Source organism: Heptranchias perlo, chromosome 24 (genome assembly GCF_035084215.1).
Source record: "Heptranchias perlo isolate sHepPer1 chromosome 24, sHepPer1.hap1, whole genome shotgun sequence".
Classification (NCBI taxonomy): domain Eukaryota; kingdom Metazoa; phylum Chordata; class Chondrichthyes; order Hexanchiformes; family Hexanchidae; genus Heptranchias; species Heptranchias perlo.
In genome coordinates, this window is record NC_090348.1 from 5,533,661 (window position 1) to 5,559,629 (window position 25,969).

Below are 25,969 nucleotides of genomic sequence, written 5' to 3' on the forward strand. Positions count from 1 at the left end.
TAGAGAGGGTACAGAGGAGATTTACAAGGATGTTGCCAGGACTGGAGAATTTTAGCTATGAGAAAAGATTGGATAGGCTTGGATTGTTTTCTTTGGAACAGAGGGGAGATTTAATTGAGGTGTATAAAATTATGAAGGGATTAGATAGAGTGGATAGGGAGGACCTATTTCCCTTAGCAGAGGGGTCAGTGACCAGGGGGCATAGATTTAAAGTAATTGGTAGACGGATTAGAGGGGAGTCGAGAAGAATTATTTTCACCCAGAGGATGGTGGGGGTCTAGAACTCACTGCCTGAAAGGGTGGTAGAGGCAGAAACCCACAGCTCATTTAAACCTACAGGACTACGGACCAAGTGCTGGAAAGTGGGATTAAGCTGGATAGCTCTTGTTCGGCTGGCATGGACATGATGGGCTGAATGGCCTTCTTCTGTGCCGTAACTTTCTACGATTCAATGATTCTATGTGCAGATGACTGAGAGACCCCCGGCGATGTCACTGGTGGCACCCTGGAAGGAGGCGAATAAATTGAGGGCAGTGGCTACTTTGAGAGCCACCAGGTCCAGCCGGGAGCAGCTCCTCATGAAGGAGCGCGCAGCTGTCTGTGACCACCTGGCGACACAATCTGAGCCTGCATTGGCACTGCTCTTCAGAGAGGTCCAGGAAGCTCAGCCTCTTCCTGTACACCCTGTCATGAGGGTACTGCATCCTATGACCACGGCCTCTCCGTTGGTCCCTTCTTTTCTCTTCTGCAGGTCCTTGTGGCCCACCTCTGTCTTGTGCACCTGCAACTCCCAGAACTGCATGCTGTGCCTGTCGCGGATGGTGATGTGTCTCCTCCTCAGATGTACTGTTGAATAAATCCATTGCGCCCCTCATCCTGATGTTGTCGGTTTGAGGGGCTCCAAAATGTAGGTAAATATGTCTGAACACAAGTATTCTAAGTGCGAACAAAGAAATCTCAGTCTAAACACAAAGAACTCCCAGCTAAAGTTTGTCTGAGAGAACTGATTGCTGCAAAAACTCACCTTTTCTCCACATGTGTCAATCACTGGTTTAAAGGATAAAATGAGGGTCAGCTGCAAATCGCCTCCATTTCCATGCTGTGTTTCAGAGGCCATAGGAGACACGTTCAGGAGAAGTTAAAATGGTTTGTGTAACTCAATACACAAAAAGTTAATCCCTTAAGTGGTTTAAATGCCTAAATTGACCCTTTAAATATCGGCCTGCCAGCTTTAAGTGCCGGTGGGACCTCAGGGTGTCAGAAGCATGCACGCATTGAAAAGCGTCTGGGTCAAACCCGGAAACGGGCGCGTTGGTGCTGGGATGCGGTTCCGCTCCAAAATCTTAGTATTTTCACTGCCCACCCGCCGCAACCCACTCGATCTTGGGGGTTAAAATTATCCCTTTGAGTGGTCAGAAGGTGAGCTACTCATTATAGAGTACCCAGCCCTGAAAAATTAATGCTTCTGCAATTCATCTTGAGTTAAGGCAAAATATTATTGCATTCATTTATTAAAGCTAAATATTTTAGTACATGCGGGAGAGATTGTGCTAACTTTATTCTAAATCAACTTGTAGTTCACCTGTAAATAGTCTGAAACTGCCTTTCTAAAAATAGTTTTTTGTAAAAGGATCCTGCTCTTCTGAAGCACCTTGGGACATTTTACTCCATTAAAGGTGCTATATAAATGCAAGTTGTTGTTGCTGTTGATGATGATGATGATTTATGCTGCTATCATTGATAGGAATTCACATCTTCGACCAAAGACACCTCCCTTCAATGGTGAAAGCTGAATCAGAAGGTAGTCCATTAGTTATTAGCTTACAACAAGAATTTGGAGGACAAATTAAAATATGAATAGCTATAGAGAGAATCCGTGGGAAGAACCTCTTATTCTCTCTTTCATACTGGATTCCTGGTAGAAGAAATCATGGTTTCTTCGAGAGATCAGTTGTGAAGGAGTCAACATTTTAAAATCTATAAAAGAATTAATAAAATAATGGATAAGATATAGGGAATTAAGAAAAAATAAATACTCTTAGATGAGGTCAAAACATCCTCTGTCATGGAGTATTCCTTTAATCACTGATGAATCTAAATGAAGTGCTTTGTGCAAACTATCTAGATAATTAATGTCTTCTGTGAAGTGATTGTTACATTTCTAAAGTGTCTGTAGCACAAAAGATGTCACACTTTTTCATTTGGCTGAAATAAACACGTGATTCACTGCAATGGTCACAGGTACGAAAAGCTGCACTGGTCAAGTTTCTTCCTTGCCCACCTTAGCACATACCTCTACAAATAACATAACAGATTACACATACAAAGCTTATAATAAATATAAAACTTACCAATGTATCCATTACATCTCACCAACTTTTGCCTCTACAGGCCTTCTCTTTCTCTGCAGCCTTCTGTTCCATTCCTGGGACCCGTGTTCTTTCCCCCCCCCCCTTCATTGGTGCTTACACTCTGCTCCTCAATGTTGCTCTTATGACCTCCAAGCATGCAAAATTCCACCCCCCCCCACCCATGTGACCGTTGACTCCTCTGCACGTGTGTGACCTCAGTGTGGCTGACCTGTGTCACCGATGTTGAGAGTGCCTCACCGTCGTCATCTCCAGGAGCAATACCACCTGGTCAGCTGTTTGTCTGATAAGTGTTCAGTGTGTAAACATTCACTGGCCTTACACTGATCCGACGATATTAAGTGGGCTGAGCACTCTAAGTGTGGGTAAGACAGATTATTGTACTAGGTGACTCAATGCTCACATGCAGATAGTAAGTTTTACTGGGATTATAACATGTTAGATATATATGCAAAGGCATATTATTATATTGTGTTCAATATGTCTTGTCTTACTTTGAGACTGATATGGAATGAAAAAAAAACTGAACATGTAGTTTCAGCTTTACAAACTCACTGTGTTTCTGGAGACTCTCTTTGAAAGTTTCTTTTTCCAGTCAGCTGCCTCCCCTAAAGGGGAACAAAAGATAAACTGAAACAAGAATTGAAAATGCTGAAAGGACACAGCAGGACAATCAGCATCTCTATAGAAGTTTCTTTCTGTTTTGTTCCATCTAAATATATCTAAATGATTGCATTAGTTCTGCCTCCTGAATGTATAGGGTGACTTGCCAAATTGTTTTTATTCTGTTGATGACACTACAGCAACCCAGTGTCACTGTTATTAGTCAAACAAAAATAGGCATCTCTAGAGGGATTGAGATAGGTCAACAATTCAGACCATGAGCAGTCTCCTCTACACCGGGGGATAACAAGCATTGATTGCATGTTTGCTGTGACTCAGTGGTAGCACTCTCGCCAGTCAGAAGGTCATGGATTCAAGACCCATTCCAGAAACTTTAGCACATAATCCAGGCTGACACTCCCAGTGCAGTATTGAAGGAGTGCTGCACTGTCAGAGGTGCCCTCTTTCGGATGAGGCGTTAAACCGAGGCTCCGTCTGCCCTCTCAGATGGATGTAAAAGATCCCATGGCACTGTTTCAAAGAAAAGCAGGGGAGTTCTCCCTGATGTCTTGGCCAATATTTATCCCTTAACCAACATCACTAAAACTGATTATCTGGTCATTATCACATTGCTGTTTGTGGGACCTTGCTGTGCGCAGATTGTCTGCCGCGTTTCCTACATTACAACAGTGACTACACTTCAAAGAAGTATTTAATTGGCTGTAAAGCACTTTGGGACGTCCTGAGGCCATGAAAAGCGCGATATAAATACTAGCTTGTTCTTATTAGGAGACCACTTTTGCTGAACACGTCCATTCCATCTGCCAGTGTGACCCTGAGCTCCATTTGGCTCGTCATTTTAACTCTCCCTCCCGTTCCCACTCTGATCTCCCTTCCTTGTCTTTGGCCTCTTACCTGGCTCCAACCAAACTCAATACAAGCTTTAAGAACAATATCTAATCTTCTTCCTGTGTACTCAGAAACCCTCTGGTCTGTGCACTGATTTTAGTAACGTTAGCCTGCAGATAGTAGTTAGTCTGATTCCCAGCATTTCTGTTTTAATCCCAGACTTATGTTTGCTGACTTGCTGTGTTTTCTTCAATTTTCCAACATTTTCTCACCTTCTGCATTGGGTGAGTCTCTCCCTGTTTCAAGCTATTTCCACATTATATTATTTCTTTAACATCTGTCTCTAGCCTGCCTGAGATGATCTTTTATATCATCCAACAATCGCCAGCTTTTTTTCAAGCAGGTTGCAGGCCGCTCGTCCATTAACTCTCGCTCTGTGTTCAAACCCAGGGGAGTGACATCGGGTTTCCTAATGCCACAAAACAACCAATTCCCAACAGGAGAAGCCCACTAAAAAAGCTGGTGCAAACAAACTAAAGACACGTACGATAAGTTAAAATGTGATGTCATTCTCGTTTTTCGATAAAACATGATATATCCTGCACTGCCCTCCGTTCATGACTCCTTTCCCTTTCTTCCTTTCCCATCCCCCCTCCTCAACCGCTTCTCCTATTTCTTCCCTTTTTCCAACCCTCCCTCTCCCTGTCCAACCCCCTCCCACTCCCCTCTATCCCCCCCATTCTCCCCTCTCCTTCATTTTCCCTGTCTTCTACCCTCCCAAGCCTCTTCTAACCCCTTTCCCCTCTCCCCTCCACCCCATCCCCCTAACCTCCCTTTTTAATAATTCTATTAAAATGTTTTTTTAATCTTGCAATCTTCATTTCTGAAACGATTCCTGAGCTGAGTTTCCGACCCCATAACCTCTCCAGGACCAAGACCGCCTACTTCGACCTCCATCCATGCCTTTGTTACCTCTAGACTTGTCTACTCCAAATCTCTCCTGACCGGCCTCCCATTTTGCATCCTCCGTAAACTTGAGTTCATCCAAAACTCTGCTGCCCGTATCCTAACTTGAACCAAGTCCCGTTCTGCCATGGCCACTGTGCTCGCTGTCCTACATTGGCTCTCGGTCTGGCAAGGCTTAGATTTTTAAATTCTCATCCTTGTTTTCAAATTCCTCCATGGCCTCGCCCCTCCCTATCTCTAACCTCCTCCAGCCCTACAACCCTCCAACATCTCTGTGCTCCTCCAAATTCTGGCCTCTTGCGCATCCACGATTTTCATCGCTCCATCATTGGTGGCCGCGCCTTCAGCTACCTAGGTTCTAAGATCTGGAATTCCCTCCCTAAACCTCTACGTCTTTCTCTCCTCCTTTAAGACGCTGCTTAAAACCTACCTACCTCTTTGACCAAGCTTTTGATCACCCGTTCTAATATCTCCTTCTGTGGCTTGGTGTCAAATTTTGTTTGATAACACTCCTGTGAAGCATCTTGGAACGTTTTACCACGTTAAAGGCGCTATATAAATGCAAACATTAACCAACTATTTTCCTTCTACAGGTGCTGACCTGTTGGGTGTTTTTTGCATTTTCTGTTCTCTGGTAAAAGGGGAAATGGTTTGTTTGACAAAATGACAGCAACCTCTTACCAAAGTTCTCAACATTGGGGGGTGGGGGTGGGATTGATGATTTTTAAAAGAGTGAGATTGATTCTATGTTTATTTTTAAGTGAGATTTGTAAATATTTTTAAGCCAAAGTAAGTGAGGCTCTCTCTAAACGCTGCGTCTGACGCTCAAGTTACAACCTTCAGCCACTCCCAATCCAATTTCGCCCACACCAGTTTTCTTTAATCCAGTTTGTGTTTTTATTGAATAAGAACACTTTGACTTTTGGGTCAGTCATTGTGATTTTGTGCCGTGCTAAAATGTGACAATATTTAATATAGAAGCACCACTTTGGCATGAAGCTTCCTAGCCCGCTCCTTTTCGTTACCAGCACCGTGAACTCTTGAGGGGGACACAAAGCAGCGCCGGTGCCTCCGGTTGTCGCTGCACTCAGGCTGGGTGTGGAACCTGTGCTACGGATGAGGTTGCCACTCGGACCGCTTTGCGATGGGACTTGGCCGACTTCCGGCAGGTGGCAGCATGGCGCTTGCTGGGGGACGAGTGCTGGTGAATTCCACTCTCGGCCGGTTGGTTACTCGGGGCGGAGCGGCGGCTGTGAGAGGTACCGAGCGCTGCGGGGAATGCCGGGATCTGGGCGGTAGTTCACCAAGTGGCGGGAAGAGGAGCCCCCCCCCCCCCCCCCCCCCTGGGACAACCTGAAACTCGGGAGTCGGACACCGACCGGACCCGGGGTCAAACAGCATCTGTACACGGGGAGTAAACACCGACCAGTACACGGGGGGGGTTGGTAAACACCGACCAGTACACGGGGGGGGGGTTGGTAAACACCGACCAGTACACGGGGGGGGGGGGTTGGTAAACACCGACCAGTACACGGGGGGGGGGTTGGTAAACACCGACCAGTACACGGGGGGGGGGGGTTGGTAAACACCGACCAGTACACGGGGGGGGGGGGTTGGTAAACACCGACCAGTACACGGGGGGGGGGGTTGGTAAACACCGACCAGTACACGGGGGGGGGGGGGGGGTTGGTAAACACCGACCAGTACACGGGGGGGGGGGGGGGTTGGTAAACACCGACCAGTACACGGGGGGGGGGGGGGTTGGTAAACACCGACCAGTACACGGGGGGGGGGGGTTGGTAAACACCGACCAGTACACGGGGGGGGGGTTGGTAAACACCGACCAGTACACGGGGGGGGGGGGGGGGGTTGGTAAACACCGACCAGTACACGGGGGGGGGGGGGGGGGGGGTTGGTAAACACCGACCAGTACACGGGGGGGGGGGGGGGGGTTGGTAAACACCGACCAGTACACGGGGGGGGGGGGGGGGGGTTGGTAAACACCGACCAGTACACGGGGGGGGGGGGGGGTTGGTAAACACCGACCAGTACACGGGGGGGGGGGTTGGTAAACACCGACCAGTACACGGGGGGGGTTGGTAAACACCGACCAGTACACGGGGGGTGGGGGTTGGTAAACACCGACCAGTACACGGGGGGGGTTGGTAAACACCGACCAGTACACGGGGGGGGGGGGGGGGGGTTGGTAAACACCGACCAGTACACGGGGGGTGGGGGTTGGTAAACACCGACCAGTACACGGGGGGGGGGGGGTTGGTAAACACCGACCAGTACACGGGGGGTGGGGGTTGGTGAACACCGACCAGTACACGGGGGGGGGGGGTTGGTAAACACCGACCAGTACACGGGGGGGGGGGGGGGTTGGTAAACACCGACCAGTACACGGGGGGTGGGGGTTGGTAAACACCGACCAGTACACGGGGGGGGTGGGGGTTGGTAAACACCGACCAGTACACGGGGGGTGGGGGTTGGTAAACACCGACCAGTACACGGGGGGTGGGGGTTGGTAAACACCGACCAGTACACGGGGGGTGGGGGTTGGTAAACACCGACCAGTACACGGGGGGTGGGGGTTGGTTGGTAAACACCGACCTGTACGGGGGGGGGGGGGTTGGTAAACACCGACCTGGGCGGGGGCGGGGGGGGGGTGGGGTTGGTAAACACCGACCTGTGGGGGGGGGGGGGTTGGTTGGTTGGTAAAAGCCGACCTGTACGGGGGGGGTTGGTTGGTAAACACCGACCTGTACGGGGGGGGTTGGTTGGTAAACACCGACCTGTACGGGGGGGGGTTGGTTGGTTGGTAAACACCGACCTGTACGGGGCGGGGTGGGGGGGGGGTTGGTAAACACCGACCTGTACGGGGGGGTGGGGGGTGGTTGGTAAACATCGACCTGTACGGGGGGGGTTGGTTGGTTGGTAAACACCGACCTGTACGGGGGGGGGTTGGTTGGTTGGTAAACACCGACCTGTACGGGGGAGTGGGGGGTGGTTGGTAAACACCGACCTGTGGGGGGGGGGGGGGGGGGGGTGGTTGGTAAACACCGACCTGTACGGGGGGGTGGGGGGTGGTTGGTAAACACCGACCTGTACGGGGGAGTGGGGGGTGGTTGGTAAACACCGACCTGTACGGGGGGGGTTGGTTGGTTGGTAAACACCGACCTGTACGGGGCGGGGGGTGGTTGGTAAACACCGACCTGTACGGGGCGGGGGGTGGTTGGTAAACACCGACCTGTACGGGGGAGTGGGGGGTGGTTGGTAAACACCGACCTGTACGGGGGGGGTTGGTTGGTTGGTAAACACCGACCTGTACGGGGCGGGGGGGTGTTGGTTGGTCAACACCGACCTGTACGGGGGAGTGGGGGTTGGTTGGTCAACACCGACCTGTGGGGGGTGGTTGGTAAACACCGACCTGTACGGGGGAGTGGGGGTTGGTTGGTCAACACCGACCTGTGGGGGGTGGTTGGTCAACACCGACCTGTGGGGGGTGGTTGGTCAACACCGACCTGTGGGGGGTGGTTGGTAAACACCGACCTGTGGGGGGTGGTTGGTAAACACCGACCTGTGGGGGGTGGTTGGTCAACACCGACCTGTACGGGGGGGTGGTTGGTCAACACCGACCTGTGGGGGGTGGTTGGTCAACACCGACCTGTGGGGGGTGGTTGGTAAACACCGACCTGTACGGGGGGGTGGTTGGTCAACACCGACCTGTGGGGGTTGGTTGGTCAACACCGACCTGTGGGGGGTGGTTGGTCAACACCGACCTGTGGGGGGTGGTTGGTAAACACCGACCTGTGGGGGGTGGTTGGTAAACACCGACCTGTGGGGGGTGGTTGGTCAACACCGACCTGTACGGGGGGGTGGTTGGTCAACACCGACCTGTGGGGGTTGGTTGGTCAACACCGACCTGTGGGGGGTGGTTGGTCAACACCGACCTGTGGGGGGTGGTTGGTAAACACCGACCTGTGGGGGGTGGTTGGTCAACACCGACCTGTACGGGGGGGTGGGGGGTGGTTGGTAAACACCGACCTGTACGGGGGGGGTGGGGGGTGGTTGGTAAACACCGACCTGTACGGGGGGGTGGGGGGTGGTTGGTAAACACCGACCTGTACGGGGGGGTGGGGTAAACACTGACCTGTACGGGGGGGTGGGGGGTGGTTGGTAAACACCGACCTGTACGGGGGGGGTGGGGGGTGGTTGGTAAACACCGACCTGTACGGGGGGGTGGGGTAAACACTGACCTGTACGGGGGGGGTGGGGGGTGGTTGGTAAACACCGACCTGTACGGGGGGGGTGGGGGGTGGTTGGTAAACACCGACCTGTACGGGGGGGTGGGGGGTGGTTGGTAAACACCGACCTGTACGGGGGGGGGGGGGGTAAACACTGACCTGTACCTGTATGGAGGGGGTTCCCTGCTGCCCTGACATTTCACTTATACTCACGAGGTGTCAGTAAAATTCCCCATTTGTGGGAAAAAATGTCTCTCTTTTAGTAATAGAGACATAGATTTTAAGAGTAAATAATTAGTTAGAAATTTATATAAAACATCAGTTAAGCCACAGTTAAATATTGCGTGCAGTTTTGGCCGCCCCATTATTGGAAGGACATTAAAGCTGTAGAGAGCGTACAGGATAGATTCATCAGGATGAGGCCAAGAGTTGAGAATCTGGGACTATTTTCACTGGGGACAGGAGGTTGAGAGATTTAATAGATTTTTTTACAATTATGAAAGGTTTTGATAGCATGACTAGGGAAATATTGTTTCCTCTAGTTGGGGAATCAGTGACGATAGGTCGTCAATTTGACAACTAAGGAATGGGAAGTGAAGATAGAAATTTCTCTACACATCAAATTGTTGAAGCATGGGACTAGTCGAGGCAGAGATCACTGCATCTTTTAAGGGAGAATTAGAAAAATATTTGAAGCAGAGAAAGGTACAGGGTGATGAGAGTATGGCAGTAAATTTGTTTTGGATTGTTCCAGCAAAGAGCGGCACAGACAATGGTAATCTTCGATTCGTTGGGTATCTTTCCCGCACCCCCCCCCCTGGCTATTTTGAATCAACAATTTTTCAACAAAAGGTCTGATCCTGTTCATCGTGGAAAAGAAAATTGTCACTCCTTAATTACCCTCAGCAGCAGGTTTGCATTAGCTTGGTTTGAATCAAGTTTGTTAACTTCAATTGATTTTGAAATAGAACTTTTCTTCTGAAGATAACTTTGAAATGTTTCATTCAGTCCTAAATCAATTTTATCACCGTGGATGTGCTGCATCCCACCATGGGGAAGTTCCTTCTGTGACTAAGTCATAAACCTAATCTTTATTACTGGGCTTACAATCTCGTTACACATAGTGGGGGGAGTGAATCTTCTCCAATGTTCGAGTTGACGTTCAAATGCCCCAATAACAGTAAAATTCTGAGCAAAACCATCCTTCCCTTAAAACTAAACTAAATGCGATTCACTTGAGTTCAAATCCCGCCGCAGCAAGTTGTGAAATCGAGTTTAATAAATCTGGTCATTTGTGGGCTAGCAACAAAAAGAATGACCAGGAAAGCTGCTGGATTGTTGTTAAAAATTGGGTTAGAGGTGCTCAGTCTTTTGAGTGTGCCACAAAGGATCAATTCGGTTTCAATCTCTCATCGCGAGGTATCACTTCTACTCCTAATAAGTCATTAGGCAACAGATAAGTGCAGGTTTGAGCCCTCACTGGTGGGACAGCAGGTACCAGGGGCTCCTCACAGCATGACTCGCCATAACATGTTTGAGTGAATGCCCCCATCCTCCTGCCCACAGCATAAGCACACATCATACCACCATTGGAAATGTGAGACAAAAATGTTCGAAGCAGGTCAGTCAGCATCAGTGGAGAGAACATTTCAGGTGTGATGCTTTATTAGAATGTGGGGGGAAAAAATGAGATCAACAGCATTTAAAAAGCAGAGCAAAGGGAAGAGGCAGGAGGAGATAAATATATATACACACACAAGGGAGGAAAGTGCTTAAAAGGGAAATAAGACATGGTTAAATAGCTAAAGTGATATTAACATGATATGATGGGAAAAACCATAATAAAAGAAACAAAAGGCATTTATGAGACACAGAATGTGTGAATAGCTGAGGACAGAGGGGGATGAGGCAGGTCTGAAATAGAAACCGGAAGGGCTGGCAGATCAGATCAGATCAGAGTCCAGCAGCCTGAGAAGGGGGAACAACTAAGGGGGTTGGCCTGCCTTTTTTCTTCTCCGGCTGCTTTACCAGCCCTCCTTTGCTTTACAGTTATCTTAATAGTGTGCTGCTTAGTAAATGAGCCGGCTCTAGCTTCGTAAGAAATAGGAGCAGGAGTAGGCCATACGGCCCCTCGAGCCTGCTCTACCATTCAATCAGATCATGGCTGAACTTCCACCTCAACTCCAATTTCCTGCCCTATCCCCACATCCCTTGATTTTCTCAGAGTCCAAAAATCTATCGATCTCAGCCTTGAATATACTCAACGACTGAGTATCCACAGCCCTTTGTAGTAGAGAATTCCAAAGATTCACAACCCTCTGAGCGAAGAAATTTCTCCTCATCTTAGTCCTAAATGGCCAACCCTTTATCCTGAGACCATGCCCCCTAGTTCTAGACTATCCATCCAGGGGAAACAGCCTCTCAGCATCTGCCCTCTCAGAATCTTGTGTTTCATTGAGATCACCTCTCATTCTTCTAAACTCTATAGAGTATAGGCTCAGTCTCTCCTCATAGAACAACCCTCTCATCCAAGGAATCAATCTAGTTAACCTTCGTTGCACCGCCACTAAGGCAGATATCGCCTTCCTTAGGTAAGGAGACTAAAACTGTACACAGTACACCAGGTGTGGTCTCACCAAAGCCCTGTACAATTGCAGCAAAACTTCAACCCCCTTGCAGTAAGATACCATTTGCCTTACTAATTGCTTGCTGTACCTGCATGTTAACTTTGTGTTTTGTGTACAAGGACACCCAAATCCCTCTGAGCACCAACATTTAATACTTTCTCATCATTTAAAAATATTGTTTTTCTATGTTCTTTCTACCAAAGTGAATAACCTCACATTTCCCCACATTATACCCCATCTGCCACCTTCTTGCCCACTCACTTAACCTGTCTATATCCCTTTGCAGACCCTGTATCCTCCTCACAGCTTACTTTCCCACCTAGCTTTGTATCGTCAGCAAACTTTACATTACATTCAGTCCCTTCATCTAAGTCATTAATATCGATTGTAAATAGCTGAGGCCCAAGCACCGATCCTTGCGGCACCCCACTAGTTACAGCCTGCCAACCTGAGAATGACCCGTTTATTCCTACTCTTTGTTTTCTCTATCCCTGCTAATATATTACCCCCAACCCCATGAGCCCTTATCTTGGGGAACAACCTTTTGTGTGGCAGTTTATCGAATGCCTTTTGAAAATACAAATATACTACATCTGCTGGTTTCCCTTTATCAACCCTGCTTGTTACGTCCTCAAAAAACTCTAATAAATTTGTCAATCATAATTTCCCTCTCATAAAACCATGCTGACTCTGCCTAATCATATTATGATTTTCTAAGTGCCCTGTTACCACTTCCTTAATAATAGACTCCAACATTTCCCGACTACTGACGTCAGGCTAACTGGCCTGTAGTTCTCTGTTTTCTCTCTCCCTCCTTTCTTGAATAGCAGTGTTACATTTGCTAACTTCCAATCCACGGGGACTGTTCTAGAATCTAGGGAATCTTGGAAGATCACAACCAATGCATCTACTATCTCTGCAGCCGCCTCTTTTAGAACCTTAGGCCGTAGGCCATCAGGTCCAGGGGATTTGTTGGCTTTTAGTCCCATTAATTTCTCCAGTACCTTTTCTTTACTAATATTAATTACTTTAAGTTGCCCACTCTCATTAGACCCTTGGTTCCCCATTATTTCCGGTATGTTTTTTGTGTCTTCTGCTGTGAAGACGGATACAAAATATTTGTTTAACGTCTTAGCCCATTTCCTTATTCTACATTATAATTTCACCTGTCTCAGCTTCTAAGAGACCCACGTTTACTTTTGCTACTCTTCCTTTTTACATACTTATAGAAGCTCTTACAATCTGTTTTTATATTTCTTGCTAGTTTACTTCCATATTCTATTTTCTCCCTTTTTATCAATTTTTTGGTCATCCTTTGCTGGTTTCTAAAACTCTCCCAATTCTCAGGCTTACTACTCTTGGCAACATTATAGGCCTCTTCTTTTAATCTAATACTATCCTTAACTTCTTTAGTTCGCCATGGATGGATCACTTTTCCTGTGGAGTTTTTATTCCTCAATGGAATATATATCCGTTGAGAATGATGAAATATTTCTTTAAATGTTTGCTAATGCTTATCTACCGTCATATCTTTTAATCTAATTTCCCAATCAACCTTAGCCAACTCGCCCCTCACACCTATGTAATTGGCTTTGTTTAAGACTCTAGCTTCAGATTTAAGTACATCGCTCTCGAACTCAATATGAAATTCGATCATTATGATCACACTACCCCAGAGGATCCCTTACTATGAGATTACTAATTAACCCTGTCTCATTACACAGTACATCTAAAATAGCCTGTTCCCTGGTTGGTTCCACGATGTATTGTTCTAGGAAACTGTCTCGAATGCGTTCCATGAACTCGTCCTCCAAACTACTTTTGCCAATTTGATTTGCCCGGTCTATATGAAGATTAAAGTCCCCCACGATTATTGCATTACCCTTGTTACAAGCTCCTCTTATTTCTTGATTAATACTCTGTCCAATAGTATAACTACTGTTAGGGATGATGTGGAGATGCCGGTGATGGACTGGGGTTGACAATTGTAAACAATTTTACAACACCAAGTTATAGTCCAAGAAATTTATTTTAAATTCCACAAGCTTTCGGAGGCTTCCTCCTTCCTCAGGTTCCACACCGTTCACCTGAGGAAGGAGGAAGCCTCCGAAAGCTTGTGGAATTTAAAATAAATTTGTTGGACTATAACTTGGTGTTGTAAAATTGTTTACTACTGTTAGGGAAGTAGTTTATAGGCTACTCCCACCAGTGTTTTCTGCCCCTTGTTATTTCTTGTCTCCACCCATACTGATTCTACTTCCTGATCATCCCAGCCAAGATCCTTTCTCACTCCTGTCTTTATCTCATCCTTTATCAGGGCTTCCTCCCCCCGTCCCACCCCCTTTTCCATTTTGTCTGTTTTTTCAAAAAGTCAAGTACCCTGGAATATTTAGTTTCCAACCTTGGTCACCTTGTAACCATATCTCAGTAATGGCTACTAGATCAAACCCATTTATCTCTATTTGTGCCATTAATTCATCTACCTTGTTACGAATGCTTCGTGCATTTAGTTAAAGCACCTCTAATTTTAACTTTTTTTACTATTTTTCCCTGATTTGACCTTATTCACTGATGCACTATTATCATTAAACTCTGTGCCTTCCTGACACACTCTGCTTATCTTTACCCAAATCGCTACACTGCTCTATGGCGTTGACTTTTCTGTTTAGATTTATAAATTTACCCTTACCTGAGTCCTCTTTTCCCCCCCCCCCCCTTTTAGTTTAAAGCCCTATTTACCGCCCTAATTATTCGATTCACCAGGACACTGGTCCCAGCCCGGTTTAGGTGGAGCCCGTCCCAATGGAACAGCTCCCTCTTTTCCCAGTACTGGTGCCAGTGCGCCATGAATTGAGACCTGTCTCCCAAACCACTCTTTGAGCCACGCATTTAACTCTCTGATCTGTTTGACCCTATGCCAGTTTGCACGAGGCTTAGGTAGCAATCCACAGATTATTACCTTTTGAGGTTCTGCTTATTAATTTGGACCCTAGCTCCTCAAATTTGCTCAGCAGAACCTCATTCCTAGTTCTATCTTTGTCATTGGTTCCTATGTGGACCACGACAACTGGATCCTCCCCCTCGTGCTTCAAGTTCTTCTCCAGCCACAAGGAGATATCCTTAACCCTGACACTGGGCAGGCAACACAGCCTTCGGGACTCCAGCTGCAGAGAACAGTATCTATCCCCCTGACTATACTATCCCCTACCATTACCACAATCGTTTTTACTCCCCCCCCCCACTTGAATGGCCTCCCGTACCACAGTGCCATGGTCAAATTGCCCATCCTCCCTGCAGTCTTTGTTCTCATCCACATAGGTAGCAAGTACGTTGTACCTGTTGGACAGGGTCAAAAGTTGAGGCTCCTTCATCACTGCATCCTGGATGCCCATACCTGCCTGACTCGCAGTCACATCCTCCTGTAGCCCTAACTTCCACTGCAGCTAGGTGCTGGTCACTGATCAGAGCTGTGCTCATTTTGTATCTTGCTCCATGGCGCTTCAACGACTTGGGTGATGGGTCATTGGCACATGTTTCCTGTAAGGCGAGGAGAAACAAAAAGTCCAATCTCAGATTTACCAGCCAAGGAGTTGGTCTTCTCAATGCAGAGGAGACTGAATCATAAGCATTGAATGCACTGTAATTAGATTGGAGGCATGTGGGGCCCTGGATGATTGGGGGGGGGAAGGGGGTGGGAAATAAATATGCAGGTATTGTAGTTGCTATGATTACCCGAATAAGTGCCAGGGATAAGGCAGCCAGCAGTGATGGAAGAGAGAATGAGGGTATTGTGGAGGGAACGACCACTCTGGGAAGCAGAGGAAGAGTCGTTTGGTGGTCACATCAAATTATAGGCGGTGGAAGATGATCTGGCAGGAGTTAGTGGGATAGAAGCTGAGGACAAAACGGACACGATTGTGAGAAGAGGAATGGAGGTAAAGGAAGAGTTTGAGATGGACCATGAAACGTATGGAGCAGGTGGGATGGGTAGTCAGTGAAATTCTCCAACTGAAGAAGAGCAGGAAGCAGCACCAAAACAATATAATAGGAGAAGAGATCAGGGAGCGGGACTGAGTAAGATTGGAAGTAGAAGAGGTTGGCGATGGGTGGGAGTTGGTCGGGGTGCTGCTCAAGTCCGCGGATCATCCTGGTGAGTGATCGAGGTGTGGAAGGACTGGTCATTCTTGACGAAGTGGAGACAATTGGGGCTCGATAGTCAAAGCAATAACTTGACATTGTCTAATCGGTGCCCTGCCACTGGGGTGAAGTGACTTCTAAATAGATGATTGTTCAGTCACGTGCATGTGAAAATCAATGTTCTGTCCTTGGTCCCCATGAGAATTTAAAATTCTCATCCTTGTGTTTAAATCCTTCATGGCCCAGTCTGATTTCCCACTCCCCTTCCTCTCCTTGGTCCCTGCCACTTATAGTCCCCCTCCCTGATCCATGTCCAGAACAATTAATTTCCTTTGCTCCTCCCTGTTGTACTTCTGTTCTGCTGCCATTCCAGGCTTTTCTCTTCTCTTAGGCTTACAGCTGCCCTATGCTACAGCCTGGACATCTTCAACAATGTCTAGTGCAGTACATGGCACTAGCTGTCTCTGAGCAGTCAAATATATGAGCAAGGGACGCTTAGAGCACAGCCCTCATTTCTTTCAGCACCCTCAGGTGAATGTCATCAGGGCCAGCAGCCTGATCTGTTTTAAGATCCCTTGTTTTAGCCAGGACTATATCCGCATCTACTCTGACAATTTCGATTACAGCATCAGCCCTATGATGTATTCTTGGTACTCAGAGTGAAGACCGATGCAAAGTAGCCAATTAAAACGTCTGCCATCTCCTGGGAGTCCGCCCAAATCTGCCTTTCAACAGCCTCATACAGTCCTTTAATGGCCCTGACTCCTAACATAGGTTAAAAAGACCATGCTATTATTTACACAGCTAGCTCAAGTCCTCTTCTCCAACACCATTTTGGCTGCTCTGATGAGCTTTTTCTCTTCCATGTCACGGAAGCCCTGCCTCGTAACGTTCCCAGTCAACCTTGTTCAAATCAATCTTTTATCTTTGCAAAAAAAAAATGTATTATTCATTCTCGGGACGTGGCAGGGCCGGTATTTATTGCCCATCTGTAGTTGTCCTGAGATAATGGTGGGCCTTCTTGAACCACTGGTAACTGTTTGATACAACTGAGTAAGCCACTTAGAGTCAACCACGTTGTCACATGTAGGCCAAACTGGGTAAGGACAGCAGGTTTCAGGACATTAGTGAACCAGTTGGATTTTTACGACAAACCGACAGCTTCATGGTCACTTTTACATCAGTATCAACCAGCTTTATTAAAACTGAATTCAAATTCTCAAATTGCCATGGTGGGGCTTGAACTTGCGTTCTCTGGATTACTAGTCGAGGAACATAACCACTACACCACCGTATCCCATTTAGCCCTCTTAAATCTGGTATTGGTATTGATGGTGGGGGAGGGGGACTACTTGAACCACTGCAATCTTTGTGATAATGGTACTAGGTAGTGAATCCAATAATTATTATCAAGGTGCCTCGTAGCGATTTTTTTTTTACAACTGACTACTTAAGAGGGCGGTAAGAGTTAACCACGTAGTGTGAGATTGGAGTCATGTGTAGGTCAAACCGGGTAAGGGTTTCAAAATCTCTTCCTTGAAGGACACTAGTGAAGCAGTTGGTCATTTTCCTCCTGGTGCTAGCCCATAAATTACCAGGTTTATTAAGTTCAATTTTACAATTGTAGTTGTAGTGGGATTTGAACTCTCAACCTCTGGGTTGCTATTTGCAGTATCATAATCGGTACACTACAGTACTTTCATTACCCTCGTACGTATGATCAGTTTAGTATATGAGCTACATTCATTTTAAATTACAGCTTTAGCTTTTTTAAAAAATTCTAGGAAATGAATGTTTTTTTGGACTGCAAAGTATAGCGGGATAGAAATGTTGTCGTTATATTACCCTGATACTTTGTTGTGTTCACATCCAAATATTAATAAGTAACTGGAATAGATGCATATAAAGCTTTTTTTTAAAATCTGGCATCTAAAAATCTTTGCGGTCGTGCCTTTTTCCAATGGTAAGATGACCGAATGAAGATGTTTCCGTTGATAATGGTATGAGCTGTGTTATCTTATGCAGGTGGCGATAGGGGGTACATTTGTCACAAGTCTACATACGCTGCTCTTCCCGACAACTACAACTGGTGAGTAACTGCATTCCTGATTGTTCACATCTATGTACACCAGCCTTTGGATTCTAATACTGAAACAGCTTTCATCTCTTGACAGCAAAGTTGACCTTGCTATGACATCAGATGGGCGGACAATAGTTTGTTACCACCCGTCAGTGGACATCCCGTACGAACACACCAAGGTAGAACTGAGCGTTCTGTGGATGCTACTTTGAGGGGCTTTGTGGAAGTCTGGTTTGCAGTATTCATGTTCCAATTATGTACATTTTTAATGCACTTTGTAGGCTTGGTATTACTTGGCGCTCGCTGCTGACTCCTGACGAGATGAGTTTGAATTGTGATGACATACTGTTCACGTTTACCACAACGAATCAAACCCATAATAATCCTCCAATTGTTTTTCTCCCATTGTTGTAATCACAGTCCCTGTAACGTTTGCAGGAGATAGCTCCCACCCTTTTTCACTTCTGGTGGACTGGAGTACTAACACCTTGTACTAGACACTGGGAGAATGCAAGTTATGCACTTGTGCTCGATTCCTGACCTCGGCTGCAGGGAGCTATGGGTGAGCATGTCATTGGTGGCATGCTTTCGGGGGACCAGCCAAAGAGGCTGTAGTGGATGTCTGAACACAGTCAGTCTGCCTGGTGCCTTTTATGGGGCACAAACATGAGATACAAACAACACTGGGGAGAAAACAGGTTATTGGCCATCGTTAGGGGGTATAAACACTGAATAAACAGCATTACAAACTTTTTGGTTAGCAGAGTGACGGTTCAGATTCATTTATCTGGAGAAAAATAAATGACAATTTATCATATTTCTAACTTTCCCTGCATTGAAGTGTGCAATAGTTTGTTTCTTTCGGTGTTTAGTTTCTGAATTGCTTAATAAGGGCGGAGCTTCAAAATTCAAAGACCACCCCTATCTCAGTACCATAATTCCCCACATGGTGAATTCTGTTGTCAGCTGTTCTGCTGGGAAAAGGCAGAATAGGGACGCTTACTGTCATCGGGACAGAGGGAAAAAATAGGCAACCAGCCTAAGCTGTTGTTGTGCAAGTGCTGATAACTTTACAGAGCAACAATAACAACTTGCATTTATATCGCACCTTTAGTGTAGAAAAATATCCTACAGCCCTTTACAGAAGCATAATCAGACAAGAATGGATGCTGAGCCAAAGGGTTGACCAGAAGCTTAGTCAAAGAGGTAAGTTTAAAGGAGGAGAGGGAGAGGCAAGGTGGAGGAGTTTAGGGAGGGAATTCCAGAGTGGGGCTAGGCAGCTGAAGGTACAGCATCAACAGAGGCCCGAGTGTAGTTTGTGTGGTGATATTCGCTATTTTCTTTTGTGTTCGCTTTATATAAAAAAGGTTCTTGAAAACAATTTGTAAGTTACCATTATCGGTCGAATGGTGAAACTAAATCGATGGCCCTGTCCCAGATTTGATTTGTACTATGTTTCACAGCCCATTCCACGACCCTCCCCTGTGGAGAACAGAGAGGAGACTCACGACCAGGTACTAAAGGCCAGGTTAGAAAAAGAAGTGCTGCGTGATAAACAGGCCCCGACAATTGAAGAACTCAGCAAAATGTTCTACACAACAAAGCACCGCTGGTATCCATTTGGGCAGTAAGTACTATTTGTGCAGTTCAGTGAAATATTCACGTAACACAACTGTATTGGTTGTCAGTATTTACAAGAGATGTTCAATGAAGCCATGTTTACTGCATCTTAAAAACTGTATTCACTTATAGAAAATCAATCCTCAAACCCAATCCTTGCAGGCAGTATCGTGGTAGAATATTTTGCAGCACCAATATGAGTGTGGCAGGATTAAGTTCACGTATTTGTGATGCCTTCCTCTTCTCGCTCCTAATGTTGGTTGTGTTGTATGGGGAAACTCTGATTAGCTTTCCATTGTTGTCAGTTTATCAGCTCCACGCATTTGAACTACATTGTGCTACTCTTCTTTTGATCTTTTAGTGACCATTGATCTATGTTAAATAATCCATGTATTGTTTTCTGTTAATGGAAGTTATTTAGTATTTGTTTATTATAAGAATCATTAATAGAATCATACAGCCCAGAAGGAGGCCATTCGGCCCATTGAGCCTGTACTGGCATTTGAAAGAGCTATTGAAGTAAAGGGAATTAGGGGTTATGGGGAGCGGGCAGGAAATTGGACATGAAGCTGAGTTCGGATCGGTCAATGCCCTGTGGGTGGCGGAGAGGGCCCAGGGGCTATGTGGCCGGGTCCTGCTCCGACTTCTTGTGTTCTTTAGATTTGTGGTTGGGATCAGATCAGCCATGATCTTATTGAATGGCGGAGCAGGCTCGAGGGGCCGATTGGCCTACTCCTGCTCCAATTTCTTATGTTCTTATGAACTCGTCCCACTCCCCTGCATTTTCCTTATAACCCTGCAAATGTTGAGAAGCTTTAACTATGGTAGCACTAGAACATGGTATGTGTACATACATTTTTATTGTCGATCCATGGTGGAGGAATGAAAATGTCTCCTTTTATTTAAGGTACCACAGGCGGAGGATTAACCCCAATCCCTCGAAAGACAGATGATGCACTTTAATCTCTGGAATTGGCCTCTGCTACTGGTATCTTGGTGCATCCTACTGATCAGGAAAGAACTTCGGCACTTACTCCAGGAGTTTATGGTTTCCATTTTATGTGGTACTTTCATGTTTGAACTCTGTTTAGAAAGCAATCTTGCATCCAAAAGTGAAGTCCTTCATAAGCCGTGGACTGTTATGAGCCTGTTTGGCAGATGATGGTTAATTGTCTTCAGTTCGCTATGTATTGGATAACAAAATAAAATGTTAAAATTGGATTTTCTTATTTCCATTATTGTCAACTTTCAGGCAGACTTTTAAACAATTTGAACCAAACTGTTGCTGTCTCATTCTGCCAGTTTAAGGTACGTGTCCTTCTGATTGACATAAGACCTTAAGTAGACTGTCTCACTCCTGGGGCTTCATTCTGTGTGTGTTTTTTTTGGGTTACAGAACAATAGAGTGCAGCTGGAGACGACTGTATCAAGGGCAGATGTTTCTCAAAATTGACCCTGATGATTATTTGGAATATAAACAAATTGACAAGGACCCATTTCCAGTGTCTAGTATAATATCACATTGTGACTGAGATATTACAGCCATTACTCATTTGTGCTGGTTGCCATGTTTTGATATAATTGGCAGTAGGCAAGTTGCTTCATAGGTCCTGTGGTTTGACTTGAGGTCCTTCAATGGTTTGACTTGCGGTCCTTCAATGGTTTATAGATCACCTGTGATCTAATTGAATGGTGGAACAGGCTTGAGGGGCTGAATGGCTTACTCCTGTTCCTATGCTCTTGTGGATTCCCAAGATGGTTCCTTCTTTCCAGTTGGAAAAGACAACAAAGGGCTGACTGGCAGTTATGTAAAAAAATTGTAGTAACAGGTCCTCAGTTCCTTTTTGGTTTATTTTAACTCCACCTTTCTGCCTTCTCACCATTCACACGTATAAGACGTGTCCATGCAGCACTTTGTGGTTTTGAACTTATGGGCGTGTAATGAAAGGTTCCTTAACCCTGTGAGCAAGATTTAAGATCAAGCTTTGGATTTCTGGCAAAAAAAAATGCAGGGTGAAAGAACTCACTCAGCACCCTGGAGGGGCTCGCCACGACCATGTGTCTCAAAGCCGCTCTACGAGGGCTTGGTTTTAGCAGCCGGTAATGAGTAAGCCTGGTACGTGAACTTGGACGTCTATAACATCTGGGTGACTGCCGCATTGTAAACTGTCTTGTGTAGGACTTTACAGCATGTGGAAGGCAGATGTACATTGTATAACTCGTGAGGAAAGTCTGAGGCTGGGAATGGCAGCTGCTGCCTTTACCGTGATTGGATTGCAGGCTGATGAGCAGTTCCTGCTGAAGTTCTATATCTCCAACTGGTGAACAGAAACGTAGCCACACATACTTATCTTATGCAAATCTGTACACTTCCCATCCCCTGGGCAGCAATCAGCAGGTTCATGCTCCATCTGTTGACCTGCTGCCCCGAGGAATCTGCTCCTTTATGATCTTCTCACTGGTGGTCCCAGTACCGGTTGTACTGGATATCAATTCTGCACTTCAGCTGCAAATAGCAATTCCAGGACCTGGGATAAATCTCGAATTCCCGCCTGCAGCACAGAGTCCTCTCCTGGAGAAAAGCAGTAACGATAAGTAGGAATTCCAGCCAGCATCAGCAGTGAAAAATGAGACTGCCTATGAATTGAAGGCGGTGTGGGGGGGGTAAGGTGCATCTGAACTGGAGGTGGCGGAGGAGTAAAATGCCTCTGAACTGGGGGGCGGAGCAATATTCACTAGGATATAGGCTGTGCCTATGCTGAGCCTATGCTGATGGTGGTAATGTGCTCACAAATTTTATGTTAAGCTGTGCTGCTTTTAAAAAAAAATAAAATCAATCTCGGGATGTGGGTGGTGCTGGCAAGGCCGGCATTTATTGCCTGTGCCTACTTGCCCTCAGAAGCTTGTGGTGGGCCACCTTCTTGAACCACTTGACTACCATCATCATGTATAAGCTATGCCCCTAGTTCTTGAACCATTTTATCATTGTCAACATTGTCAATCCTAACTGTAATTTTGAAACTCCTATTCAGTCACCTCAGTCTTTCAGTGAGATTAAGCCCAACTCCTGAACCTTTTCATAATTTAGATTCCTGAATCTGGCATTGGTTTTGTCGCTCTACACTGCACCCTCGCAAGGCCACATTACCCTTTCTATGGAATGCTGACCAGCCTTACATACAGAACTCTAGTTGGTAACAATGCTATGCCTTTTGATCTGTGTTTTATTGCTCTGCTTATGTCACTTGATTCTCTTTCTACTGCAGCCATTCACAGGTCAGTATCATAGGAGCTACAGTTACAGGAGGCGGCCATTCGGCCCATCGTGCGGTGCCAGCTCTTTGAAAGAGCTATAAAAATTAGTCCCATTCCCTTGCTCTTTCCCCATAGCCCTGTAAATTTTTTCCCTTCAAGTATTTATCCAATTCACTTTTGAAAGTTACTATTGAATCTGCTTCCATCACCCTTTCAGGCAGTGTGTTCCAGATCATTACAACTCACTGCATAAAGAAATGTTTCCTCATGTTGCCTCTGATTCTTTGCCAATCATCGTAAATCTGTAGCCTCTGGTTACCGACCCTTCTACCACTGGAAACAGTTTGCCTAATATTATCACTGTTCCCCAAATGCTCCCCTACTGAAACATGCTCCTCTTGCCCCATTTCATTCCCCAGAACTAGATCCAGCACTTTCCTTCCTCGTTTGGCTGGAAACACACTGTTCCAGAAAGTTCTCTGGATAATGAGACTGAGATAGATAGATAGATTTTTGGACTCTAAGGGAATCAAGGGATATGGGGATCGGGCGGGAAAGTGGAGTCGAGGTCAAAGATTAGCCATGATCTTATTGAATGGCGGAGCATACGAGGGGTATGACCTACTCCTGCTCGTTTTATGGGGTAGAATTTCCTCAAAGGTTCCCCAATCTCCCGCCATAAGTTTGGCGGAAAATCAGCAGAAGCTGCCATTTCTCCAGGATTTCCGTTGAAGCTATGGTGGGTCACCGGGTACCCCCACGGAAATTCTACCCCTATATTTCTTTGAACATATAACAGTATTGTGCGTATCTTTTTACTACAAACTATTGGAAAATGCTAGCCATAATCACTTTTGTATTTTGATTTAAAACCTAAATACTGGACTTAAGATAAATTTTGTACATTTTATAATCTCTGCTAGACCACGTTTAAAGTTGGTGATGTTTCTTCAGCGTGGTGCTGTGATTCTCTCTTGGAAACCATCTACTGGCTGGGAGTTTGGTGAATATTAAGGTACAAGTTCAAGTGAGCTGAATCTGGGTCTGCAAAGGAGGTGATATTGGAACTATTGGGCTCAATAATTTTCATCCTGGTTTGGGACTTCATGATGCACTTAATGTGCCACAAACAGCAATCAAAAAACAAATGTTCCTTCTGTAAATAGGGCCTGTATAATAATTGTACTCCATGAATGGGAAAGCTAAGTGTGAAGTTGAGAGATCTCGGGGTGTTAGTGGATTTGGCGCTTAACATGGAGCAGCACTGTGGAGCAGCAATTAACCAAACAAATACAACACTGCATTAGATCACAAAATCAGTAGAATACAAGTGCTGTGATGAGATCACATCTTGGACACCAGAAACACTCAGCAAGTCAGGCAGCATCTGTGAAGAGAGAAATAGAGTTAATGTTTCAGGTCGATGACCTTTCATCAGAACTGGAAGAAGTTAGAGATTTAATAGTTTATAAGCAAGTATAGATCCAGGGAAAAGGGAACAACGAAAGGGAAGGTCTGTGATAGGGTGGAGGGCAGGAGTGATTAAATGACAAAGGGGATGATGGTGCAAGGCAAAAGGAGAATGGAAATGGGACAATAAAGAAACAAAAGATGGGTCCAGAGGAGATATAAATACCAATAGCAGAACCATTACCAGCATCTGCTGTCTGAGAAAATGGGACCGGTGGTTATGATCTGAAGTTGTTGAAATCAGTGTTGAAGATGGAAGGTTATAAAGTGCCTAATTGAAAGATGAGATGCTGTTACTTGAGCTTCATTGGAACAGTGTAGGAGGGGGAGTGGGACAGAGAATTAAAATGGCAAGCGACCGGAAGCTCAGACACACTTGCGGACTGAACGGAGGTGTTCAGCAAAGTGATCACCCAATCTGTGTTTGGCCTCTCCAATGTAGAGGAGACCACATCGTGAACAGTGAATACAGTATATTAAATTGAAAGAAGTACAAGTAAATCGCTGTTTCACCTGGAAGGAGTGTTTGGGGCCCTGGACGGTGGGACAGGAGGAGGTGAAAAGGCAGGTGTTGCATCTCCTGTATTTGCATGGAAAGGGAAGTGGGGGTTGGGAGTGATGGAAGAGTGAACCCTGGTCTCTTCGGAATGCTGAGGGGAAGATGTGTTTGGTGGTGGTATTGCGCTGGAAATGGCTCCGTTGAATGTGGAGGCTGGTGGTGTGGAAGGTGAAGACCAGGGGGACTCTATAGTAGATTTGGGAGGGAGGGGAAGGCGTGAAGGCAGAAGTGTGGGAAATGGGACGGACAGGGTTGAGGCCCTGTCAACTACAGTAGCGGGGAATCCGCGGCTGAGGAATTAAACCATTACATTAGACTAGAGCACTAGTTCAATCTGGTACAAGACAAATATAGAGTTGTACCAGGAAATTCTTCAGAGTGATTGACTCATGGAATGACCTTCTAGTAGGATAGCGGAAGCAAAAACCTTGGATTCATTTAAGAGTGGGTGCTGTGTTGGGGGGACTAGGTTTTTCTGGATGGATGAGCTTGAATAAGTAAATAGATACAGACAGTTTCTGGTGATTGAGGGGTTAGAACAAGATTAGCTATAAGATTAAATGCAAGAGATTTGGGAAATCATAGAGGTGATGTGAGAGTGACTGCCCTTGACATCAAGGCAGCATTTGACCGAGTGTGGCACTAAGGAGCCCTGGTAAAAGTGAAGTCAATGGGAATCAAGAGAAAAGCTCTCCAGTGACTGGAGTCATACCTAGCACAAAGGAAGATGATAGTGGCTGTTGGAGGCCAATCATCTCAGCCCCAGGACATTGCTGCAGGAGTTCCTCAGGGCAGTGTCTTAGGCCCAACCATCTTCAGCTGCTTCATCAGTGACCTTCCCTCCATCATAAGGTCAGAAATGGGGATGTTCGCTGACTATTGCACAGTGTTCAGTTCCATTTGCAATCCCTCAGATAATGAAGCAGTACGTGCCCGCGTGCAGCAAGACCTTGACAACATCCAGGCTTGGACTGATAAGTGGCAAGTAACATTCGTGCCAGGCAAGGACCATCTCCAACAAGAGAGAGAGTCTAACCACCTCCCCTTGACGTTCAATAGCATTACCATCGCCAAATCCCCACCATCAACAGCCTGGGGGTCACTATTGACCAGAAACTTAACGACCAGCCACATAAAATACTGTTGCTACAAGAGCAGGTATTCTGCGGCGAGTGGCTCATCTCCTG

General features: G+C 46.1%; 1 protein-coding gene and 2 long non-coding RNA genes across 3 annotated transcripts in view; 1 reads left to right on the plus strand and 2 right to left on the minus strand.

The window, feature by feature from the left end:
* Nucleotides 1-1,543: 1,543 nt before the first annotated feature.
* LOC137341527 (uncharacterized) lies at nucleotides 1,544-15,272 on the minus strand. Its single transcript, XR_010967047.1, has 3 exons — nucleotides 15,056-15,272; nucleotides 2,925-2,977; nucleotides 1,544-1,977 (listed from the first exon to the last, which is right to left on the minus strand). It is a non-coding gene; the product is annotated as an uncharacterized lncRNA (long non-coding RNA).
* On the plus strand, nucleotides 5,918-20,719 carry mrpl42 (mitochondrial ribosomal protein L42). The gene is made up of 5 exons (XM_068004662.1): nucleotides 5,918-6,046; nucleotides 17,824-17,887; nucleotides 17,973-18,057; nucleotides 19,342-19,505; nucleotides 20,406-20,719. The coding sequence occupies exons 1-5, from the start codon at nucleotides 5,932-5,934 to the stop codon at nucleotides 20,449-20,451; spliced, it is 474 nt and encodes a 157-aa protein (XP_067860763.1). The 5' UTR covers nucleotides 5,918-5,931; the 3' UTR covers nucleotides 20,452-20,719.
* The window catches only part of LOC137341528 (uncharacterized), a 40,300-nt gene continuing 32,897 nt past the window's right edge, over nucleotides 18,567-25,969 (minus strand). Inside the window, exon 4 of the long non-coding RNA XR_010967048.1 lies at nucleotides 18,567-22,070. This is a non-coding gene — a long non-coding RNA (uncharacterized lncRNA). The remainder of the gene's footprint in view (nucleotides 22,071-25,969) is intronic.